At 35.2% G+C, this 18,967-nt stretch overlaps 2 protein-coding genes across 6 annotated transcripts in view; both read left to right on the top strand.

Annotated features, from left to right (window-relative positions):
• IPO11 (importin 11) overlaps positions 1-18,967 on the top strand; it is an 82,329-nt gene that overhangs the window by 51,299 nt on the left and 12,063 nt on the right. For all 5 annotated transcript variants that reach the window (XM_048291702.1, XM_048291704.1, XM_048291703.1 and 2 more), the window contains 2 exons: positions 1,273-1,386; positions 2,273-2,394. In XM_048291702.1, coding sequence (XP_048147659.1) covers positions 1,273-1,386; positions 2,273-2,394 — 236 coding nt within the window. The remainder of the gene's footprint in view (positions 1-1,272; positions 1,387-2,272; positions 2,395-18,967) is intronic.
• Positions 11,768-18,762, top strand: LRRC70 (leucine rich repeat containing 70). The gene is made up of 2 exons (XM_048291708.1): positions 11,768-12,011; positions 12,510-18,762. The coding sequence occupies exon 2, from the start codon at positions 12,521-12,523 to the stop codon at positions 14,444-14,446; it is 1,926 nt and encodes a 641-aa protein (XP_048147665.1). The 5' UTR covers positions 11,768-12,011; positions 12,510-12,520; the 3' UTR covers positions 14,447-18,762.

The raw sequence follows: 18,967 nt of genomic DNA, 5'->3' as shown, positions 1-18,967 counted from the left end.
GCACAAATTTTATTCTGCTGTTCTGTCGTTCCTTCACTATTAACACTTTTAAGGGCTGTAACTCTATGCCTAGTTTAATCCTTACTAGGTGTTGGAGTTTTTTGTTGTGTTTTTTTAAAAGATACATACTATTCCTTTTTAAGTGTACCTGGACCAGAGAAAAACAAACTGGACCAGGAGAGGATCAACTTGACCTTCTATTCCTAATTGGCATATCTAATATGAAGAGCTGAAGGATGTGAGAATGCTTTGTGTGAAATAGAGGTTTTAAGATTTTGCTGGCTTAGATGTCTTAACTTCTCCCTTTTCTCTCTGTGTATTTAACAAACTTCCATGTTGGATGAAACTGAGTAAAATCCAATATGCTTTAACTGTGTTGAACCTTTCAGTTCTAGCAGGAATGAGTGGGTGGAATTCTTCATGTTTTTTGGCTTCTTTGATCAAAACCTTTGTTTTTTTCCAGTTGAAGACTTTCAAATATCAATATGTGGTTCCAATTATTGAGTTAAATAAGATTTCCAAACTTTAGGCAAGTAATACTATGTAGCAAAGTACTTTCTGCTGTACAAAGCACAAAGATAGTGAGTGGATTATTAAAATGTCTTCTGATTTAAGACTAATAAATTCACTATACCTTATTCAAAATGTATTAATCTGGGTTAGCATTTTCAGGTAGATGTTGGCATTTTGTTTTTTAAGTAGGCTATTCTACAAAATACAGTTATATTCTTATGGGCTGAATTTAATATGAAAAAATCTATAGCTTCTTTTAAAAGTAATAACCAAAGATAATAAACTAATGAACTTATTACTGTATCCAGTTATTTTTAAGACACCTACAGATTAGTTATTGGCAAATGTATTATAGTTTCTATCTGAAAAAAGTAATGACTTCAGTAATACTAATTGTTCTTAATGTTACTGAAATAATCAACTTCAAAAGTAATTTTTTAACAGTATAAACTGTTAGTTCCTTAAGATACATGTTTTAAAATTTAAAGTGAAATCAGCTTGCAAGTATTCTTGACTGTTTGGACAAAATCTACTTTGAAATTGCCATGGTTTTCATATTGTAAGAACTGAGAACTCTGTAAAGATTGCTCACTCAGTTTTCTGTTCCTAGAGGCTCTTAAATTGCAATTTATAATTTAAAATACAGTAAAAGACATAAGGGCTGCATACAAGTATTTTCCATGTATTGCTGCACTGTGTGTCAAATACTTTCTTTTAGTTAAACTAAGCAACTTTTGTTTTGGTTCATTTTTGTTTCAGAGATACCCAGTGGTGATGTCTACTTATCTGGGGATCATGGGTAGAGTTCTACTACAAAATGCAAGGTTTTTTTCATTACTTTTGAGCCAGATGGCATGTGAATTGGGTCAGGAGGTAAGGTCCTTTTTTATCCTTTTGGGTTTTTTCTATCTCAGTATTTCAGCTGTATTACATAGGGAAGTTTTGCCTTCTTTTGACCTGAAGAAACTTTTGCCTCGATTATCCAAGCTCCTTGAAAAGGGGCTCTTCCCCTTCCTGTTCTCTTTTCCCTGAACACCCTGTAACAACTTTTACATGTTCCTGTAATTACTTAAAACATCCCATTAAAATTTTTATATAGTCCCTAAATTCTCTTCCTGCTGCATCGCACAGTGTAAACCCCCTTAGTTCACATGCAATTGTAGGGTGAGAATTTCTTTCCCTGTGCCATCTTGATGGGTCTTGCAGGGTGGAGAATGGTCTAATCATTCTCCCTTAAGTTTCTAGAGTATCAGGTTAATTGTACTACAGTTTCCCTGCTGAAGTTACTGAGGTTCTTTTGCTACAAGTGTTGCATTATGTCTTTAAGTGAAATTTTAATAATTTTCTTTTCTGGGGTATAATACAGTTTTCAAACAGATAATGACAAGTCTTTTTTTTTTCTTTTTAAATTTGTCACTGTGTAAGTAAAACAGAATAAGTCCATGTGCTTTGTCTGTATGAGACTGTCAGGGGAAAACTGAATAATTCACTGTCCTGAATTAGTTCCCTCTCCATAAATGAAATGCAGTTCAAACATCTAGGTTACAGCTAATGGTATGGAGGGTTCAGCACCTGGAAGCATTGTCATAGAAAATTTAAAAAGTACCTGTCACTTGCTACTTCTGTCAGATATACAACTGTATAGTGTCTTTCCAAGACTAAATAATGTATTCAATTGGTAGAAAAATTAAAATAAATTATTTCCTAAACATGCTCATGTACTCGTAACTGAAAAGGAACGTTGTGTTTCCTGTTGCAGGTGGACCAAATTCTTGGTAACATGATTGAAATGTGGGTTGATCGGATGGATAACATCACTCAGCCAGAAAGAAGAAAACTTTCTGCTTTAGCATTGCTTTCTCTTCTGCCATCATTGAATAGGTAAGCAAATGTACAATGCCTTAAATAAGAATGCTTCAAAGGCCCTTGGTGTGGTTTTTAAAGTATTTCACAATTCTGCAGCTAAGTATTCCAATATGAGTAGTTCTATTTATTCTTTTTTCTTTCCGCCCGAGAGAAACTTAAAAAGATGGAATTTCCATATTACATTATATTATTTTCTTATTTGGTTTCATAGCATTATAGTAACCTTTCTTCTATTTTATAGGAAATGTCATTTAGTAAAAGTGAGGAACTAGCACTGCAGATTTATTGTCGATTCTCATTAACTCTGAACTATCTGCTTCTCTCATCTGTGATTAAGTAGTTGCTTTAGTTGGCATGTTAGTATTTTGGTGTCCCTTCCAGGGAACAATGTTCAGTTTTCTTTCCTGTTGTGGGTGATCTGAACTTTGATCCTGGTTTTCCCCTTCATGACGTTAAAAGGAACAGTTGCTGTGAAACAGTTTTTGCACTGTAGATTTTTTAGCAAGCAGATGTTACTGTTGTCCTTTCAGTAGCCATCATCATTGCTGGATGTACATAGAAAAGGAAAGTTTTAAATGCAATTGCTGAATACACTGACTTGTAAGTTGTCATTACTAGAATTCATGTGTAACACATGTTTAAGTGAGAGTTCAGTCCATAGTTACCTTCAGATTATTTTTAACTGTTTGACATTCAGGAAGACAAAACTGCATGAGTTTACCTTTAGTCTGCTGGGTTTCCTGAGCAATCTTTAAGTGTTGTCTGTTGGGAATTTAGATATTGCTCCCAAATCCTAAAAGCTATGTTAGTATCTGTAGAATATGTAATAGCTGTCAAACCTGTAGACTATGTAGTCACTATCTAAAAAAAATGAAGGAACACTTACGTGTAACTTAGAGACTTCATTGCTTTTTATATGCACAGAAATTTTCCCTTTTTTTGTCAGGTAGATAATCAGGGTAACCACCTAGCTAAAGGTGAACCAAGCAGTTGCTTTATGAGAGGCTTTTCCCAGTAAATGTAACAGTATTATGTTGTCTATAAGTATATTTGAAATGTGTTTAAAGAGGTGTTAGCTAAAATTTAAGGTGCTGAACTATATCTGTCTTCCTGTGAAGTTTCTTAAAGAGGAAGGAAAAAAAGAAATTCCTTTTAGATAACCATGTTGTTTTGGACTACCTTCAGCTGCTCCAGATTTCCTGCTGTAAAAGCCAATTATTTCTGGCAGTCCTTAACATCATAAAACCTTCTGCAAATGACAGCTTTATTTTTCAGTTACTCAAATCATTTAAGAAAGCTGCTTCTTAAATAAAAAGCCTCTCTTTAGTGGACATATTTATGTCAAAGCTATGAAAATTTCACTTATACAATTGATAGACTGCCAAACCTACCTTCAGACAGAGTGTGTGAAATGGATTCTGCCAATTGATTGTTTCTTTTACTAGAACAATGTGAATCACTCTGGTTTTGCTGTATCACAGGGATTATACTTGCTGCATCCTGTATCTGTAGGCTTCTTGTGCAAGTCCATTTGCACAGTTGAAGCAAAAATGTTTTAAATATAATACAGTATTTAAACAAAATGTTTTGATTCATATAAGTGTTTTCAAGAAGAGCTAAAGTAATTATTCCTGTTGGAATGCCTCACTAAGCAAGTTCCGGATTAGGTTTTGCTTTGGATATCAAAAGTAAGTTCAAGATTTCTCAGCTGCAGAGGCAGAACAGAATTTTGTCTCCTGAGAATGCTGGGCTGTCTTGGGAAGGCCAAGGTCAGGGTGAGATTCTTCCCTCAGCTTTCTGCTCTGTGATGGTCAAGATTGGTACCAGTAGCAAGCTCAGACTTTCAAAGTTCTGCTGTAAGGAAAACAGGCATCTATGCTGTGTCTAGCACTTTGTGAGAATTTTCCTCCTTTTGCCAGTTGCTTCCTCTAGCCTATAGCTGAAGCACTGGTTTATTTTTGGGAGGAAGGAGAGGGAGCAGACAAAAATAGTGGGAGGGGAAATGAAGGTAACATGTGTTTTCATTCTTCCCTCAGAGTTGTTTTATGGATAAAATGTTAGGGGAAGTATTAAACAGTGACCTTTTTTATTCTCCATCTAAACTCTATAGTATTACTTCATAGATATTAGGTATTTCTCTAGGTAGTGATCATGTTTATAATTATAAATATGTGGAACTTGGGATTTTCTGCATTTTAGGGGAAGGTAAAACTTCCATCGTTATTAATTTAAAACCAGTATGACACAAATAATTTTCTGTTTCAAGTACAGCATCTTTGACAGTGTCATGAGTGAAGGATTTTAGAGCAGATAATACAGGATTCACTGCAGAGCAATTGTTCACAGTGGCTCTTGGGCTGACTAGTTTGACTAAGCAGGTTATAAAGTGACAAATTATTAGCCACACTGTAATTTTCTCATGTAGGCAATACCATCCAGAGACAGATGCAATGACATGCTTTTGGTACCAACAGTAGTGCTGCATTTTAATCATGTATGCATGTCCTTCGATCTAGCATCCTGTTTATCTTCCCACAGCTGCACATTGTGTCAGTGGTTAGAAATGCATATTAAAAAAAGAACAATAACTGCTGCTTTCCTGTTTAGTGTGTTGCAGCACCTTTTCACTTAATGGTAATTTCCTGGTATTACTTAGGGGTTTCCCCAAATTAAATGATACCTAACTGTCTGCATTTGCTATCCAAGTGTGGTCAATCGATGTTAGCACTTTTTTGTGTTTGACAGATATATGCATTGGCAGTATTTTCCACATTTTGTATTCTTACTGCCTGTTTGTCACTCATATCCATCCATGTCTGTTTTCATTCATTTATTTAAAAAAATCTCACTATTTCAAAAAATAGGTTAAAGACCTTTGCCTTTACTCTGTTGTATATAACAGTAGGGTGCAGTAATATTCAGGCAGTAAGGATGCACTTGTGGAGTTACAGTGTCTCCATGTTCAGTACATGAGGAAAGTGTGGATAGACAACACAGTAGCTCTACCAGGAATGGCTTTTGGAAAAACACGTGAGGACTTGAAGTTTTTTGGAGGAAAATTGTATCTGAGCTAGAGTGTTAGACATGCAATGTGACAGCAACATGGATGAGTAAATTCACAAATGTCATGATTTCCTGGTCTAGTTAAGTCATACTCAAGCTTGTCTACAATTTTAATGGCTTGCTTGTGAACATTCAGCTTCAGGAGTGCTCTTCAAGACTGAATTGAGTTTTATTAGATGTGCCCCTGGTCCCTAAAATAGTGCCTAGTGAATATGGTCAATAGCAGCATTCTACCTCCTATTTATTGTGGAAAATGTGTGAGGCCCCCACCACTATCTAGGGTTCTGCATTTTGAGATTTTCAGCATCCTTTGTAGTTCCTGATGCGAAAGTGGTTAAAATTGTATTATGTTCCCTTCTCCTATATATATATATATATGGAAATAATTAGCTTGCTTACTGCAGTATAATGTCAGTACTAGTGTTTTGGAATGTCCTTCTTTGGTGATATTGAAAGCTTTTAATGATTTATTTGGCTAAGTAGGTATCTTTTTTATTCCTACAGTTGTGTGTATTTTAGTAGAACACAAACAACACTGAAGGATGCTAAAGAGTGATAGGAACCTTTATTCTCTAATAAAGAAACGGAAAGAGATTTTGGAAAGATTATAGTGTCAATGATCAGCTTGGTTTGGGGTGGTACCTAACTGTACCCACAGGTAGCATTTGACACCATGCTGAAAGCTAAGCACTCCCCTTCTGCAGGTGAGTGTTATTTCTGCTATGTCTGTCACTCTTGAATGGGAGGTTGCCAAGTTTCCTTTTATTCAAAGTCAGTCCTTTCCAAAATAGGCCACTAATTTTGGTCCTTGAGGATAGGTTCATTTTTGGTGGACCTACCTGTGTAGAGTGGTACCACTCTAAAGTAGAGGAGACTCTAAAATACAAAGTATTTTAATTTATCTTTCTTCATTTTGATTTCTGCTACATGAGTAGTGGCAGTTTTTATTTTACCCCTTTGAGTCAAATATGTTTATGTATTGTGGGGAAAGGGTTAAGAGGTGCTCCAGGTTTCTAATTTTTATGTAAATGAATGTCTGCTTTTTCTCATTGTGTATCAAGTCTGATATGTCAGCCAGTATGAGTTCTGCCAGTTAGATAACTGGCATTTTGTGAGTGTAGGTACTTGCAGTATGCAATTATAATCTTCATTACGTTATTATAGAGTTTTGCCTCTGTCATTTGTTAAAATTAGTTAGAAATTTTAATTTTCCTCTCAAAAAGTTGTCTATATGTAATGTTAGTAGATGGCAAGAAAGTGCCTAATAAAATGTCATATTCTCCTCAGGATAGTTATGTCCTCATTTATAAAGTCAGAATTTCTTACATAATTACTTGTACATCCTCCTTTCTTTATAGGGATGATACTCTGAAGCTATTTTATCTTCCTCTCCATTTTTTTAATCCCTCTAGTTAAAGGTACGCTCACCCATGCCTCTAATAGACTATTAGCATTTAAAGGAGCTCTTTAAATTATGATTTTGCAGTTGTCATCACTGTTTGGCCTTGGATTTATTTAGCTTGCCTGACAGGTATCAGTGCAGTTTTAATGATAAGAGTGAAAATTGTGGCTTTGGTCTTAGTCTGACTATCAGAGTCTGCATAATTCAGAAGGTTACATGGAGCACTGCCAACTTCTTTAATTGCATGTCACATTATGGCACTGGCAAAAGGATGCACTCATTAAACTTCTTGTTCACAGTGTCCATCATTTTTTCTCCTACACTTGATTGCTAATATGGTCTGGTCAGGAGCACATTATCTTTTCCTCTAAGACCCTTAAGCCTTGATTTCAAGGAAAATTGTACCAAGTCATGGCAAAGAATTATGTCACTAATTGCAACTAAACTGTTGCAAAAAGCTGAACTGCAGTCATAAGGGTTTGGTGGCTGCTGCTATCTGGTTTTTGTTTATGGCCTATATAAAAAATTTCAGAAGTCTATCCTAAAACTATTTTAATTATGATTTACCGTAAAATTTAACATTTTAATTATATAAAAGACAGTGAAAGATAACAGACTAACTAACTTTCTTCAAACTCTTTGCAATGTATGATTTACATGTTTGCAAATTAAATATTGAGTAAGTAGTGACTGAAGTATAGCATACTGCTAAAAATGTGTAAAAATCACAAGATTTTAACAAAAGTAAAAAAAAAAAAAACTCAAAGCATAGATTTACAGCTGTTTTTGCAGCTGGGTTTGTTCTGAGCTGTTTTGGTATCTGCTTATCTCTCTGTGCTATACTCTGTGAAATTTGAGACTGCCAGAGAGCAGCTGAGATTTTTCAGTGACTTTCTTTAACAGTGCCAGACTATTATGATAAGATACCAGAAATGATAAACACTACAACCCATGTCTCTACAAGAACTTCTGCAAATAAGTACTGTCTTGAAACAATAATGTTTCATATTCAGACAATTTAATGAGAAAGTGAGGGTTTAAAACAAAGCATCAAGTTTTGATATTAAAAAAGTGCCTAAGTATAAAGAAAGCTTGTACTTTTAAGAAACAGCTTTTGTATTTTGTGTGTGGGTAGTCTCTGTAGTAGTTGTTAGGAATTGTTGAAATTTTCTCTTTTTGTTAAATATCTGGAGCTATCAGTTGCTAATGCCAAGTGTATGCCCATCCTGTCTCCTAAACTAGCAGGCAGAGTGTGGTTTTGCAATTGGGTTTAGTTTTGATTAAATTACTGGAAGTTAAAATTTAGGAAATTACTTTGAGTTCTTTGGACCTGTTGGTTTGAATTGCTTTCATATTGAGTACACTAATGCTTTTATACTTCAAACAGAATTTGCTAAATGTTGCAGTGAATAGTAAAGGCTAAAGCTATAGTGTTATTGTCAGCATATCACATCTGTTACATTCATGGTTAACATGGGTTACATTCATGGCCAACCTTCTTTATGTTACTGTTTTGTTCACAAACTTAGTGGTTGCTCCATAGAAGACTTAGTTTTCTGAATAAAGAGAAGAAATTAATTCTAACAATTTCTCAAAGTGAGCTTTTAGTTTCACGAGAGCTTTCTGACATATTATTTTACTGGAGTCCAAGGTCAAATTAGATTTATAGACTGGAAACTTCTTTTCATATCCTTAATAGGAAAAATAATTCTGTAGTTTTCATGCTGTGGAAGAGAAATTTTCAGGAAACAGAGCAGCAAGTCAGGGTTCTTACTTAAACAGAAATATTAAATACTAGAAGGAATCTGCAATACTGGAAACAATCATAAATTTTTAGATAAACTAGATAATGAGAAACTGAAAAGTGTTTTGGGATCTGATAAGTTAATAAGGTGTCAACAGTTCACCTGCCTACTGGATGTTAATTAAATGTTGATGTCTATGCTACCCAAGCAGTAGTTTAGTACCTGAATTACTTTGATTTGTATTCGTATCTAGAGATAGTGTGGGCAGAAGGAAGTAGGTATTTGAAAAATAAAGTTGTACAATAGCCTACCTGTGGGGACTAAAAGTAAGACCTGCAAGAGGAGATAATTGCTAAATATACAGTGGGAGGGCAATAGATAGATTCACTCTTGCAAGCTTAAAAGAATAATTACAGGGCTAAAAATTAGTTGTCCTCATTCATGAGCTTTATCATAATTTTGTAGTTATTATGAGCATGAAATCCCTTCTCAGAAATTGACTTTTAACCTGGTTTTTGAACTTTTTGCATGTTTTCTGCTATACGTAAATGGGATTTGGATGATTATTTTGTGCTACCTAATATTCATTATATTGGCTTTAATATAACTTGGGTGGAGTGCTTGTATGTTCTTTCAATTACTTTGAACCCATAATTTTATGCACAATTTGACAAATTGCTGTTACTCAAGCTTCATGCTTGTATTTATAAGGAATCACTGTTGAACGAGATTTTTTTGTTAAAAAGCCAATAGCATTAGTAACTTCAACAATATTAGTATATTAAGATAAAATTCACTTGTGGGTTCAAAAATAATATTCTGTGTTACCATGTGAAGCTGTATTCAGGTACAAACCTAGCAGTTCTCTCACTGCAGAACAAAATTGTCAGTGAATAAAATGTACTACTATGAGAGCTGCCTAAGCTTGTTGTGTTTCCTGGGTTTTTCCATACAATTTTCAAAAAGTAATGAATTTTATTGTTTAAGTACAAGCCAGTTTGAGAAATGCTGATCCAAGTTATACGTGTATCCCAGCCTTTTTTATGATTTTCCCCAAAATGGTATCAGTTATGTGGCACATAATTTTGCATCTTGTTCTTAACAGATACTGCTTTCAGATACTTTAACAATACGTAGTATTAACAAAATAGTATCTCTAAATTACATTGCAGTCAGACCTGCAGGCCTTCAGGTGCAGTATTTACAAAGTGTAAACCAGGACTTTCTCTAGATTTCCTAGTGCAGAATGGAAGAAGCCATGATCTTGATTAGGACATTTTTTTCCCCCATTTTGGGCATGGGATTCAACAGCAGAAGGGTCAGCAATGTGCTCAGAATGACAGTGGAGCTATTGTTTAAACAAAAATTTTGTCAGTATTCATAAGGTACTTTCAGTACAAGACCACAGAGACATTCACTGGTCATCAGCTTTCTTTTATGTGGCCACTGCTCTACTGGTTCCTCTAAATTTTCATGCTGATGTACCATAGAGCTTCACTAATTCCTTTTGTTTTTCAAAATGTGGTGCTTCTGACATTTTGCAAAAAGAGAGCTCTATGAACATTTGCCTTTTAAATTTTTTTTTTTTTAATTTGACTTACTTAGCTGTAAAGGGTTGTTTCATATAGCGCACCTTGGAAGAATAATTTTTTGGGGGTTTTTTGGGTTTTTTTACACATATAGGTATCCGTATAAATAGACTATAGGTAGTGAAGCTTAGGTAGAAGATAATAAGCGTTTGAAGTCACTTTCTATTTTTGGTCAATCTCTGATTATCCCCTCATCTGACTCCATTTGATCTGGATAATCCTTTTCAGTTACTCTTCTGTCCCCCACATCCAGGATACTTCACCAATCTTCCTGGGAACTATACAGTGTTTTCCCATTAGGTAAATGACATGACATCTTATTTTACTTTTCTCTATGTCAACAATTATGTTAAATACTGTGAAAAATGTAAGCATGACAATAAATATTCAAGTCTAAAGAGCAATTAGTTTTCCTGTTGATCTACTGGTCTCAGAAAAAAATAAATACAGTTCTAATTCTGGGTTGTAACTGATACGGGCTTTGTCTGAAATGGCCCATAGACCAATTTTACTTGCTAATTTCTTATTTTAGACAAGATACTTGCAAGAAAGCTTCTACAAAAGCATGTCCTTGTCTATTCTGCGTCCCTTTCTCATGTGTTTCCTGCATTTCAGATTGGATTATATAGGCAAAAACATTTGGGTTACATTTCACCCCGTATGTGAACTCATGCTTCCTGTGTGAGATCACTGATTCTCTTGCTGTGTTGTGCCTCTTTTTTGGCTATGGCTACTGATGGGCTTTGTCATCTTTCTTTTGCTGAGCAGAAGGTCTCGTTGAAGTAAAATAATGGGATTACAGTCACGTTGCTATTTGTAGGCTTAATGTCCCCCTTCCTCCTTTGATGATGTGACTGGACTTTGCGAGTGTTTCTTCCCTGTGATGGGTAAACTGAGGGTGTAATCTCCGGAGCTTAGGCAAGAGGGATATTTATAGTTTGTGTAGTGTTTTTCTGCAAAGAGGACACTGCAGGAAACGAAAGATGTGCACTGAAGGTGTGGCTCTCAGAATCAGAAACCGTCCCATAGTCCTCTGTGGATAAATTTGCTTTAAAAAGTGTGGCCTAAAGTGAGACTTAACATAGTGCTTGGGTCAAGTTGGAAATAACACAAGTGCATAGCAGTTTAGTACCACATCATATGGGTCTCATATTCTAAGATTTCACAGGTTTCTCTGGGATTGCTGGCAGGGTGTGCCTTGCCAGGGGACAGGAGGCACTGGGCTCTTCCCTCCAGAGTGTCTCTTTTCCCTCTTAGCTGGACCACTGGAATGTGTGTGCGTGTGGCAGCAGTTTGGCTCTATAGGCAGAGAACAGTGTACATGTTGCTACTGACTTAATAAAGGGTTTCAGATTCTGGCTGAAAGATAAGGGAGTTGCAGGTAATGCAATAGTGCTGTTACAAATAGTTGTGCTTTATTCTGAAAGTTATACCTAACTAAGATAAAACTCCTTCAAGCTCTCCTAGTTAAATCAGTTTAAAAAAAAAAAATCAAACCAAACAACAAAACCTAGCAGTTACAGACTAAGATAGTTCTTGGTTTTCTAGAAACAAATCATTGAGATTTCCTTTCCAACAATACTTCTGAAGCACAGATAAAATGGCTTCCTGTCCCAGGGTTTCCTGTATCCATGGCAACCTGACTTTAGGCACTTCTTTCTTAGTTTCCTGAGCAAACTGCTGTAAACCCTGGGGCAAAAATGTGAGTGCTGTAGTACGCAGCAATACTGCCTTTCCAAAGGTTTCACAGATAAGTGTAGTCAGTCAGCTTATAACTTAGTCCAGTGGACTGCCAACAGCAAAATAACGGAAACAATGAACTTCAGATTTGGGGTAAGGAATTGCTTTTATTTATTTTAAATGTAACTCAGCTTTATAAAAGTAAAATTCAAATTGTCAGTGAGCTGCCAGTGAAAGCTAACTTGTTTACAGTTGGCATTTCTACCTGAATGCTTTTGAAACATTTCTTAGTGATGGTTAACTATAAGAAATAGTTGATAAATAGTATTTTTAATTTAATAGAAGCTGTTATTTTGACAGCTTAGATGCTTTTATGCTGCAGCCAATTAAATATTTTCTGGCTATGTTGGCAGTACATTTATTTAATTGTCTATTTACTTGGAAAAGTTTTTTCTGTGTAGTTCAGTTAGTAAGTTTAAGTTTTAAACTGCTTTTTGGCATGAAAGGATAATATGTAAAATACCAATCTTGAGAGCAATGCTAATATTTTAAAAACTGTACACATGGATTTAAATAATTAATAATAATTAATAAATATAATGAATATATTTGAATTAATAATATTTATATACTTCTTTTTATCTCTAATAGTGAAGTCAGAGATGAGTAAGAAGGCCAAAGACAGGGATATGTGTGTTCTGCAAAGTTCTCCACCCTGCCCAGGAGCATTCCTGTATATATTTAATTGTTTTCTTTTGTTGCTGCTTCAGAAGGAGGCTTTTGGCTGTCCATCTGCTTGTCAGCTCTGCACAGGGAGACAAGTTAGCTGTCGTAATGCAGGGCTTTCAAGCATCCCTTGGAACCTTCCAGAAACAACAATTCTTGTTTATCTCAGTGGAAATAATATATCACATGTCACTCCAAATGGACTAAGAGGCCTTCAGAAGCTTGCTGCACTCTACATGGATAACTCCAGTATTTTGTATGTACACCCAAAAGCTTTTATGGAAGTCCCCAAACTGTGCTACTTGCATCTAAATAACAATAATATTAAACACCTGGATCCAGGAATCTTTGAAGGCCTTTCCAATCTTCATTGTTTATACCTTCAGAATAATCAAATAGCTTTTCTTCCCAGAGGATTATTTAGTGATCTCCTTTCTGTTAGGTATTTAACACTTCAAAGAAATCGTCTCAGTGTCCTTGGAAGTGGGACTTTCTTGGGAATGATAAGACTCCAAACACTAAACCTAGCCAATAATAAGATTTCATGGATATCAGATTCAGCATTTCATCATCTTGAAAATCTTGCATATTTGTTTCTTGAAGGTAACAACTTAACACTTGTGCCATCAAATGCTATTGGAAGGCTCAAAAATCTTGAAAGACTTTCTTTGTCTCACAATCCCATTGGATCAATTCAGCCTTTTGCATTTAAGGGACTTAACAAGCTTAGATATCTGTCTTTGAAAAATGTCAAGCTAAAATGTATTGCTGTAAATGGATTTTTTGGATTAAACAACCTTAGCCAGCTAATCTTAAGTTATAATGATTTAGAAAATATAAATTCCAGCACTTTTACTTTATTGAACAATTTAATGTATCTACAGCTAGACAGAAATAAAATAGCCACTATTAGCAATGGTACCTTTAAAAAAATGGGGCAGTCACTTAAAGTACTCAGTTTAGCATTTAATAATATCACAGAGTTACAACCTGAAGTGCTCAAGCCCTTAGTATCTTTAACTCATCTACAGGTAAGTTCTAATCCTTGGAACTGCAGCTGCAGAATGCTTGGGTTACTTAATTGGCTAGCATCATCTCTTGTTTCTGCAAAAATCCACTGTCAGAATCCCCAGAGTATGCGTGGGAGACCTTTGCATTATATGAAGTGGGCTCGGTTTTCAAACTGCATTGGCCCCACAGCCGGCTTGGGCTCTACCCCGAGTCTGGGATCCTTCGGGGTGCGTCACAGCACTACCGCTGTGATGATGGCCTGGCATAAAGGCAACAGGCACAACACACTGGAACAGTTTGTCAGTGCAGAAACTAAATATGTTACTTTCTGGGAAAGAGCTACATCTACATCTTCTACCCCATTGCCCTATGAGGAATATGCTGTTGAAATTCCATCACAGGCAACTACAGTATTATCAACATTACCAGTGCAAATACCAGCAGAAATTATACCTTCTAATAGAACTGTAGAAGGAGAACAGTTATTTACAACAGATGCTGCTCCTGTATCATTAAAAACAACCCTGATTTGTACACAACAGGTTGAAAAGCTGAATCAAGCTTTTGACATTTTACTAGCCTTTTTCATTCTGGCTTGTGCTGTTATCCTGTTCTTAACCTGTAAAATTATTCAGTTTAGGCAGAAACTAAAGGTGCTGGAAAACTCAGGGGAAAAGAGTATAGAATATTATGGCTTTTATCAGCCTGGCAGATACAACATAACTGACTCAGTGCAGTCCCTAACTCAGAAATCAGTGGGACATTCAGAACTGGATCAAATAAGGCTGCTCAAGCGAACAGCATCAGAAAGTCAGGCACAGGTCATCTTGTTTGAACATTCATCATTGTAATTTAACTCATTTGATTTGGTGTTAACTGTCATATGAAAGGTCAAGAAATCAAGAACTCAGTTTTGTAAAAATACTTCCACTGATTAAAATCAACTGCTTGATAGAACTGTGGAAAATGGCACAATTGGGTTCTGCATCATCATTTGCTTCCTGAATGTTTTCAACTTTATGGATTATTTCATTATATGTCATTTAAATCTGACATGGATAAGTTTATTAACCTCAGTCCCTATTTGTAGGAATCTTTCACCTATGGCTCAAGTATACATGCAGTATAAAGTACCCTGTAATTTATTTTGCTTAATAATGATGTAAATTCCTATAGAAATTCCATAGCTGTTGTGAAGCAAGCAAGACATCAGTTCTTAGTAGGATCACAAAGCCAAGAAATCTTGGAGAATGAGAAAACAGTGCTTCATGTGTTTATTGTAATAGAGTTTGTACTCTTCCTCTATTAAATAAAGCGCAGTAGAAAAAAGTACATTTACAGCTAGCATGTTCAAACTCTTGAGTAAGAGAAAAATTTAAAACTATACAAATTCTATTAATACCTATAGCATATTTTAATATACCAAGTTGTGTGTTCAGTCTGTGTAATGAATATATTAAATATAAATTTATATAAATATAAATAAGTATAAAAATATATAAATAAAAATATTTTTTATTAGTGTGTATCTGTATCATTTTATGAAATACCCCAAACTGGAGTTAAGAAAAACTAAATTTCTGTTGAAATTTACCAAAGTTTAATGACCAAATTTATTATGTCTAAGACATAATTACCTTAGACACTGGTTAATTATTGTCAATAAAAGATACTTTGGCATCTACATAGTAATATTTTGAGGGACGTTTTAGCTAGATAAGAGGTACAAATTGAAGAAATACACTACACTGTAAATACATAATGCTAAATTAATGGCTGAAAACATTTACGTATTTGGTTTATATTTGGAAGTGTTAGGTCAAGGTATGTGTTCTTAGTGAAGGCTTCATCTTCAAATACAGATATTTTCTTATATAGTTTGCATTTAACTTTTTACTTCTGTTTCAAATATTGGTGTTCCGTTATTATCAGGTTATGTCTAGTATGTTGTAGCTTTATTTTCAACCCGAATTTCTGCGATTTTTTTTTTCCTGGTTGTTACTTCAGTAATTCAAACTTTATTCAGGAATTAAAAGTCATAAAACTATGTTCCAAATAGTCCAATACTGTAAAATTTTCAACTAATGGGACTTAGTTTTGTAGATACTGTTTATCTTCTCCAGGTGTGTGCCCTAAGATTTCAGCTGTGTTGCTTATAAGTTACACCGTTTACAGTTAGACCATTTTCTTCAAGAAAAAATGGGGAACAATGCTTTGACAGACTTTCCTCCATGGTGTTGATTTAAGTTGTGTAGAAGAATGGTGCTGTTCCAGGCTTCAGCCTGGACCCTGTGGTGTTCTCCAGCTGAGCCAGAACTGCCCTCAGCATTCTTAGTCTATCCCTTCTCTTTCCTGCTCGTGTAACTCGTGCGTATCCAGGCTGTGCAGCTCCCAGTCATCCTGTTTGTCCATCTGCAGTTCTTTTCCAGAAGGGAAAATTTATTATCTGCTACCAGGACATGCATAAATCTTGACTGCTCTGAATGGGTGTGAATGTGCAAGTGTGCCTTCACTGTTGTTTGTTAGTAATGTAATGAAATAATACTGTATTTAACTGTAATTTACTGTATAATAGGTCAAATACTTCTAGGGAACACTTTGGACAAAAGCTTAAACTGTTTTGTACTACCTGAGTAGAAACTATTTTTTAAAATAATTTTCTAACTTAAGATCAGATGTTAAATATAATGGGCAAATGCTTTTAAGAAGGGAAAACACTGGATGTAATTTATGCACTTTTTTCCAGAGGCTAATCCACTGCAGTCTCTTCCTCTTTAACCCATTTTTGTTACTTTATGTCTGTCCTACATAATTCCTTGTGATAAATGTTAATTTTGTTTTCATTTAGTAACAGCTGCACAATCAATGGTTGCACAGTAGTAGGTTCAGCAATTTTATGTGCTATATTTCTAAATTTTTAATTTTACATGGGCACCTTCAGAAATAATGGACTTCAAATGCAATAGAAACTAGTTAAGTTTTTCTTGCTAAAAATGCTGCTATGCCTTTCTTACAGAGGAGTTTTGGGTATGCACAAAGGTTGAAACTGAATAAACTTAAAGAAATGTGGCAGGGAGCAGCTGTTATTTTAGGCTCTGGTTTCCTACAGAAAGGCATGAGAGGTTCTCTCAGAAGGTGCATCTTTTTCACTGACAAGCTGTTGTGGGAGTTGTTTGCCAAGTATGAGTCTCACCATCTGTAGATGGAGCATGAAAGGAAACTGGTGTTGTAGCTGTTTGTGGAAGCTGAGTTGGAGCAGTTGAAAGCCGTCCTTTGGAGACATTCTCTAATATCCAGCTTGCCAACACAAGGATCAGACTAAAAAGGAACTGAGAGATTTATTATGCAGTTGTGAGGGAAATGCCTTTTTTTTTAGCAGTCAGTATCTTTTGTATTTAAATGTTCACTCCAGGAAACTGACCCTTTCATGTATATGTGTGGTTCATATGTCTATTAAAATCATTAGGGAATACGTTAGAAGACTTAGTTGAGTCTGCCCTCATGAAGCAAAGTGGTGCTTCATGAAGATCAGGTTTATGGTCAGTCATAGGACTCCCCTTGAAAGATTGTCTTAGCTGCTGCTTTACTGCTATAGGAGTTCCTTAGTACTGTGCAGCTCCTAAGGGGTGTTGGTGTAATAATCATTTACGTCACTTACAGTATGTGCAAAGTAATCTCTATTTGTCCCACTCCACCTCTTTCCTTGGCTGAGATAAGAATAAAGAATTAGTTAAGCTTTCTCAATATGTACACTAGTAAAGATATGAAATGAAACTCTTCTTGGTGTTTATTGCTTCATCCTGGTGAATGTAGAAAAGCAGAAAACATTTTCTTTTAATCTCCAAAAAAGTATTTTTTCTCCCTCTCTGAGGGATGTGCAAAGCAGATAGGGGGTCCATTTTATTTAGGCACCACTAAAAATTTGTCAAGACATGTTTTAACATGGTGATAGAGCTTTATCTACAGTAGTTAGCTATATAATTGAAGTAAAATTTTGAATTTTCACATAAAACCTCAGGATAATAAAAAAGTTGTATATGTAGCTGAGTGCATTAGAAATTATAGACAGAATGAAAAAAAAATCCTGCCTTTTTTTTCAGAACAGATGTGGTCTGTGTTGTCCTATGCAAAGCTTTTATTCTTTTATCTAAAAAGTATGCAAAGTTTGAAATAGAAGGTTTGAGTTTATTCATATGGAAGCTGCACTGAATGCTAAATTTTGTTTTTGTTACTGGTAAGGTGAATTTTATTAACAGGCAGCATAAAATATCCTTTCTGTAATAAAAAGAAAATATAGTCATTGTATCTTTGAAACTGGGTTATGGAGCGTTTTAGGTCCTAATTGTGGGTCTTTTATTTTTGCTGCATACCAAATGAGGCTTTGTCCCAATAATTTAGGAAAACTGCATAGTTATAAAACCAGTTATAGCCTGATGCTTTTGTTTGTTTCACTGCTAATCTGGATTATATGCAATTCAAGGGGGGAACTGCTTAAATGCTGACTTCCTCCAGGTTTAAGATTTTAGTATGAAACATATTAACTGTTTGAAAATTCATCTGAATACAGCGTTTGTCTTCTTTGAATCTGCTCATATGACTTCTTAATTATTTCTTGAAATAAGCAGGCTAATTTTAGTCTCTTTGAAAAGGTATTACATTGAGTGGCATGACTTGCTTTCTCATCTATGAAAATAAGACCTGATGTATTTTATATTGCCACTGAACTTTAATTGAGATTTCATTTTTTAAAGCATGAGTCTATGGTATCTTTATTTTTCACATGCATGTGTCTTCTTTTCTAGAAATAGTTGCACTGTTTAATAGCTCCATGCTTGGTAAATATTTCAGTGGGTTTTTGGTAGAAAGAAACTGTATGTCCCATTTAAAGGGGTGACACTGACCATGCCATAATTATGCCTCTCCTGATGGGAGAGATCTTTTAAAGTCCTTGCCAGGGGTTTGAGAAACAAACGGGACTCTCAGCCTTCGCTACTTCTTGATAGTTGTTTATTAAATCTTACCAGAGAAACAGTCTCTAGCATGATCCAGACATAGCACAAAGCAGAGAATGCAGGAGAAAAGCCGAATTATCAAGATTAAACGGCCTTTTTAAAGGTAAATCAACCAATGGTTACTAAAAACGTACATTATTTTTACTTCTCTACCAATTATTTAGTAACACAGCCAGGAACTGCAGAATTCTTTGTCCAATCATCCCAAACTACTTTTATGGCAGAGTATGGAGTAGATGAAGAAGAAGGAGGAGGAGGTTTGGAGAACAACAACAATCCTCCATTTTGATGTTTTTTGCTTTTATTTATTTACTGCATTAACAAACCCAAAACCTCTAAATTTTTCACCCTGTGAGAATC

Source organism: Corvus hawaiiensis, chromosome Z (genome assembly GCF_020740725.1).
Source record: "Corvus hawaiiensis isolate bCorHaw1 chromosome Z, bCorHaw1.pri.cur, whole genome shotgun sequence".
NCBI lineage: Eukaryota > Metazoa > Chordata > Aves > Passeriformes > Corvidae > Corvus > Corvus hawaiiensis.
Note: the sequence above shows the minus strand (reverse complement) of the source record. Positions and strands in the feature narration are given on the sequence as shown.

Excerpts from the sequence above, each read along its gene's own strand:
- LRRC70 (XM_048291708.1), top strand. The coding sequence starts at position 12,521 with ATGAGTAAGAAGGCCAAAGACAGGGATATGTGTGTTCTGCAAAGTTCT.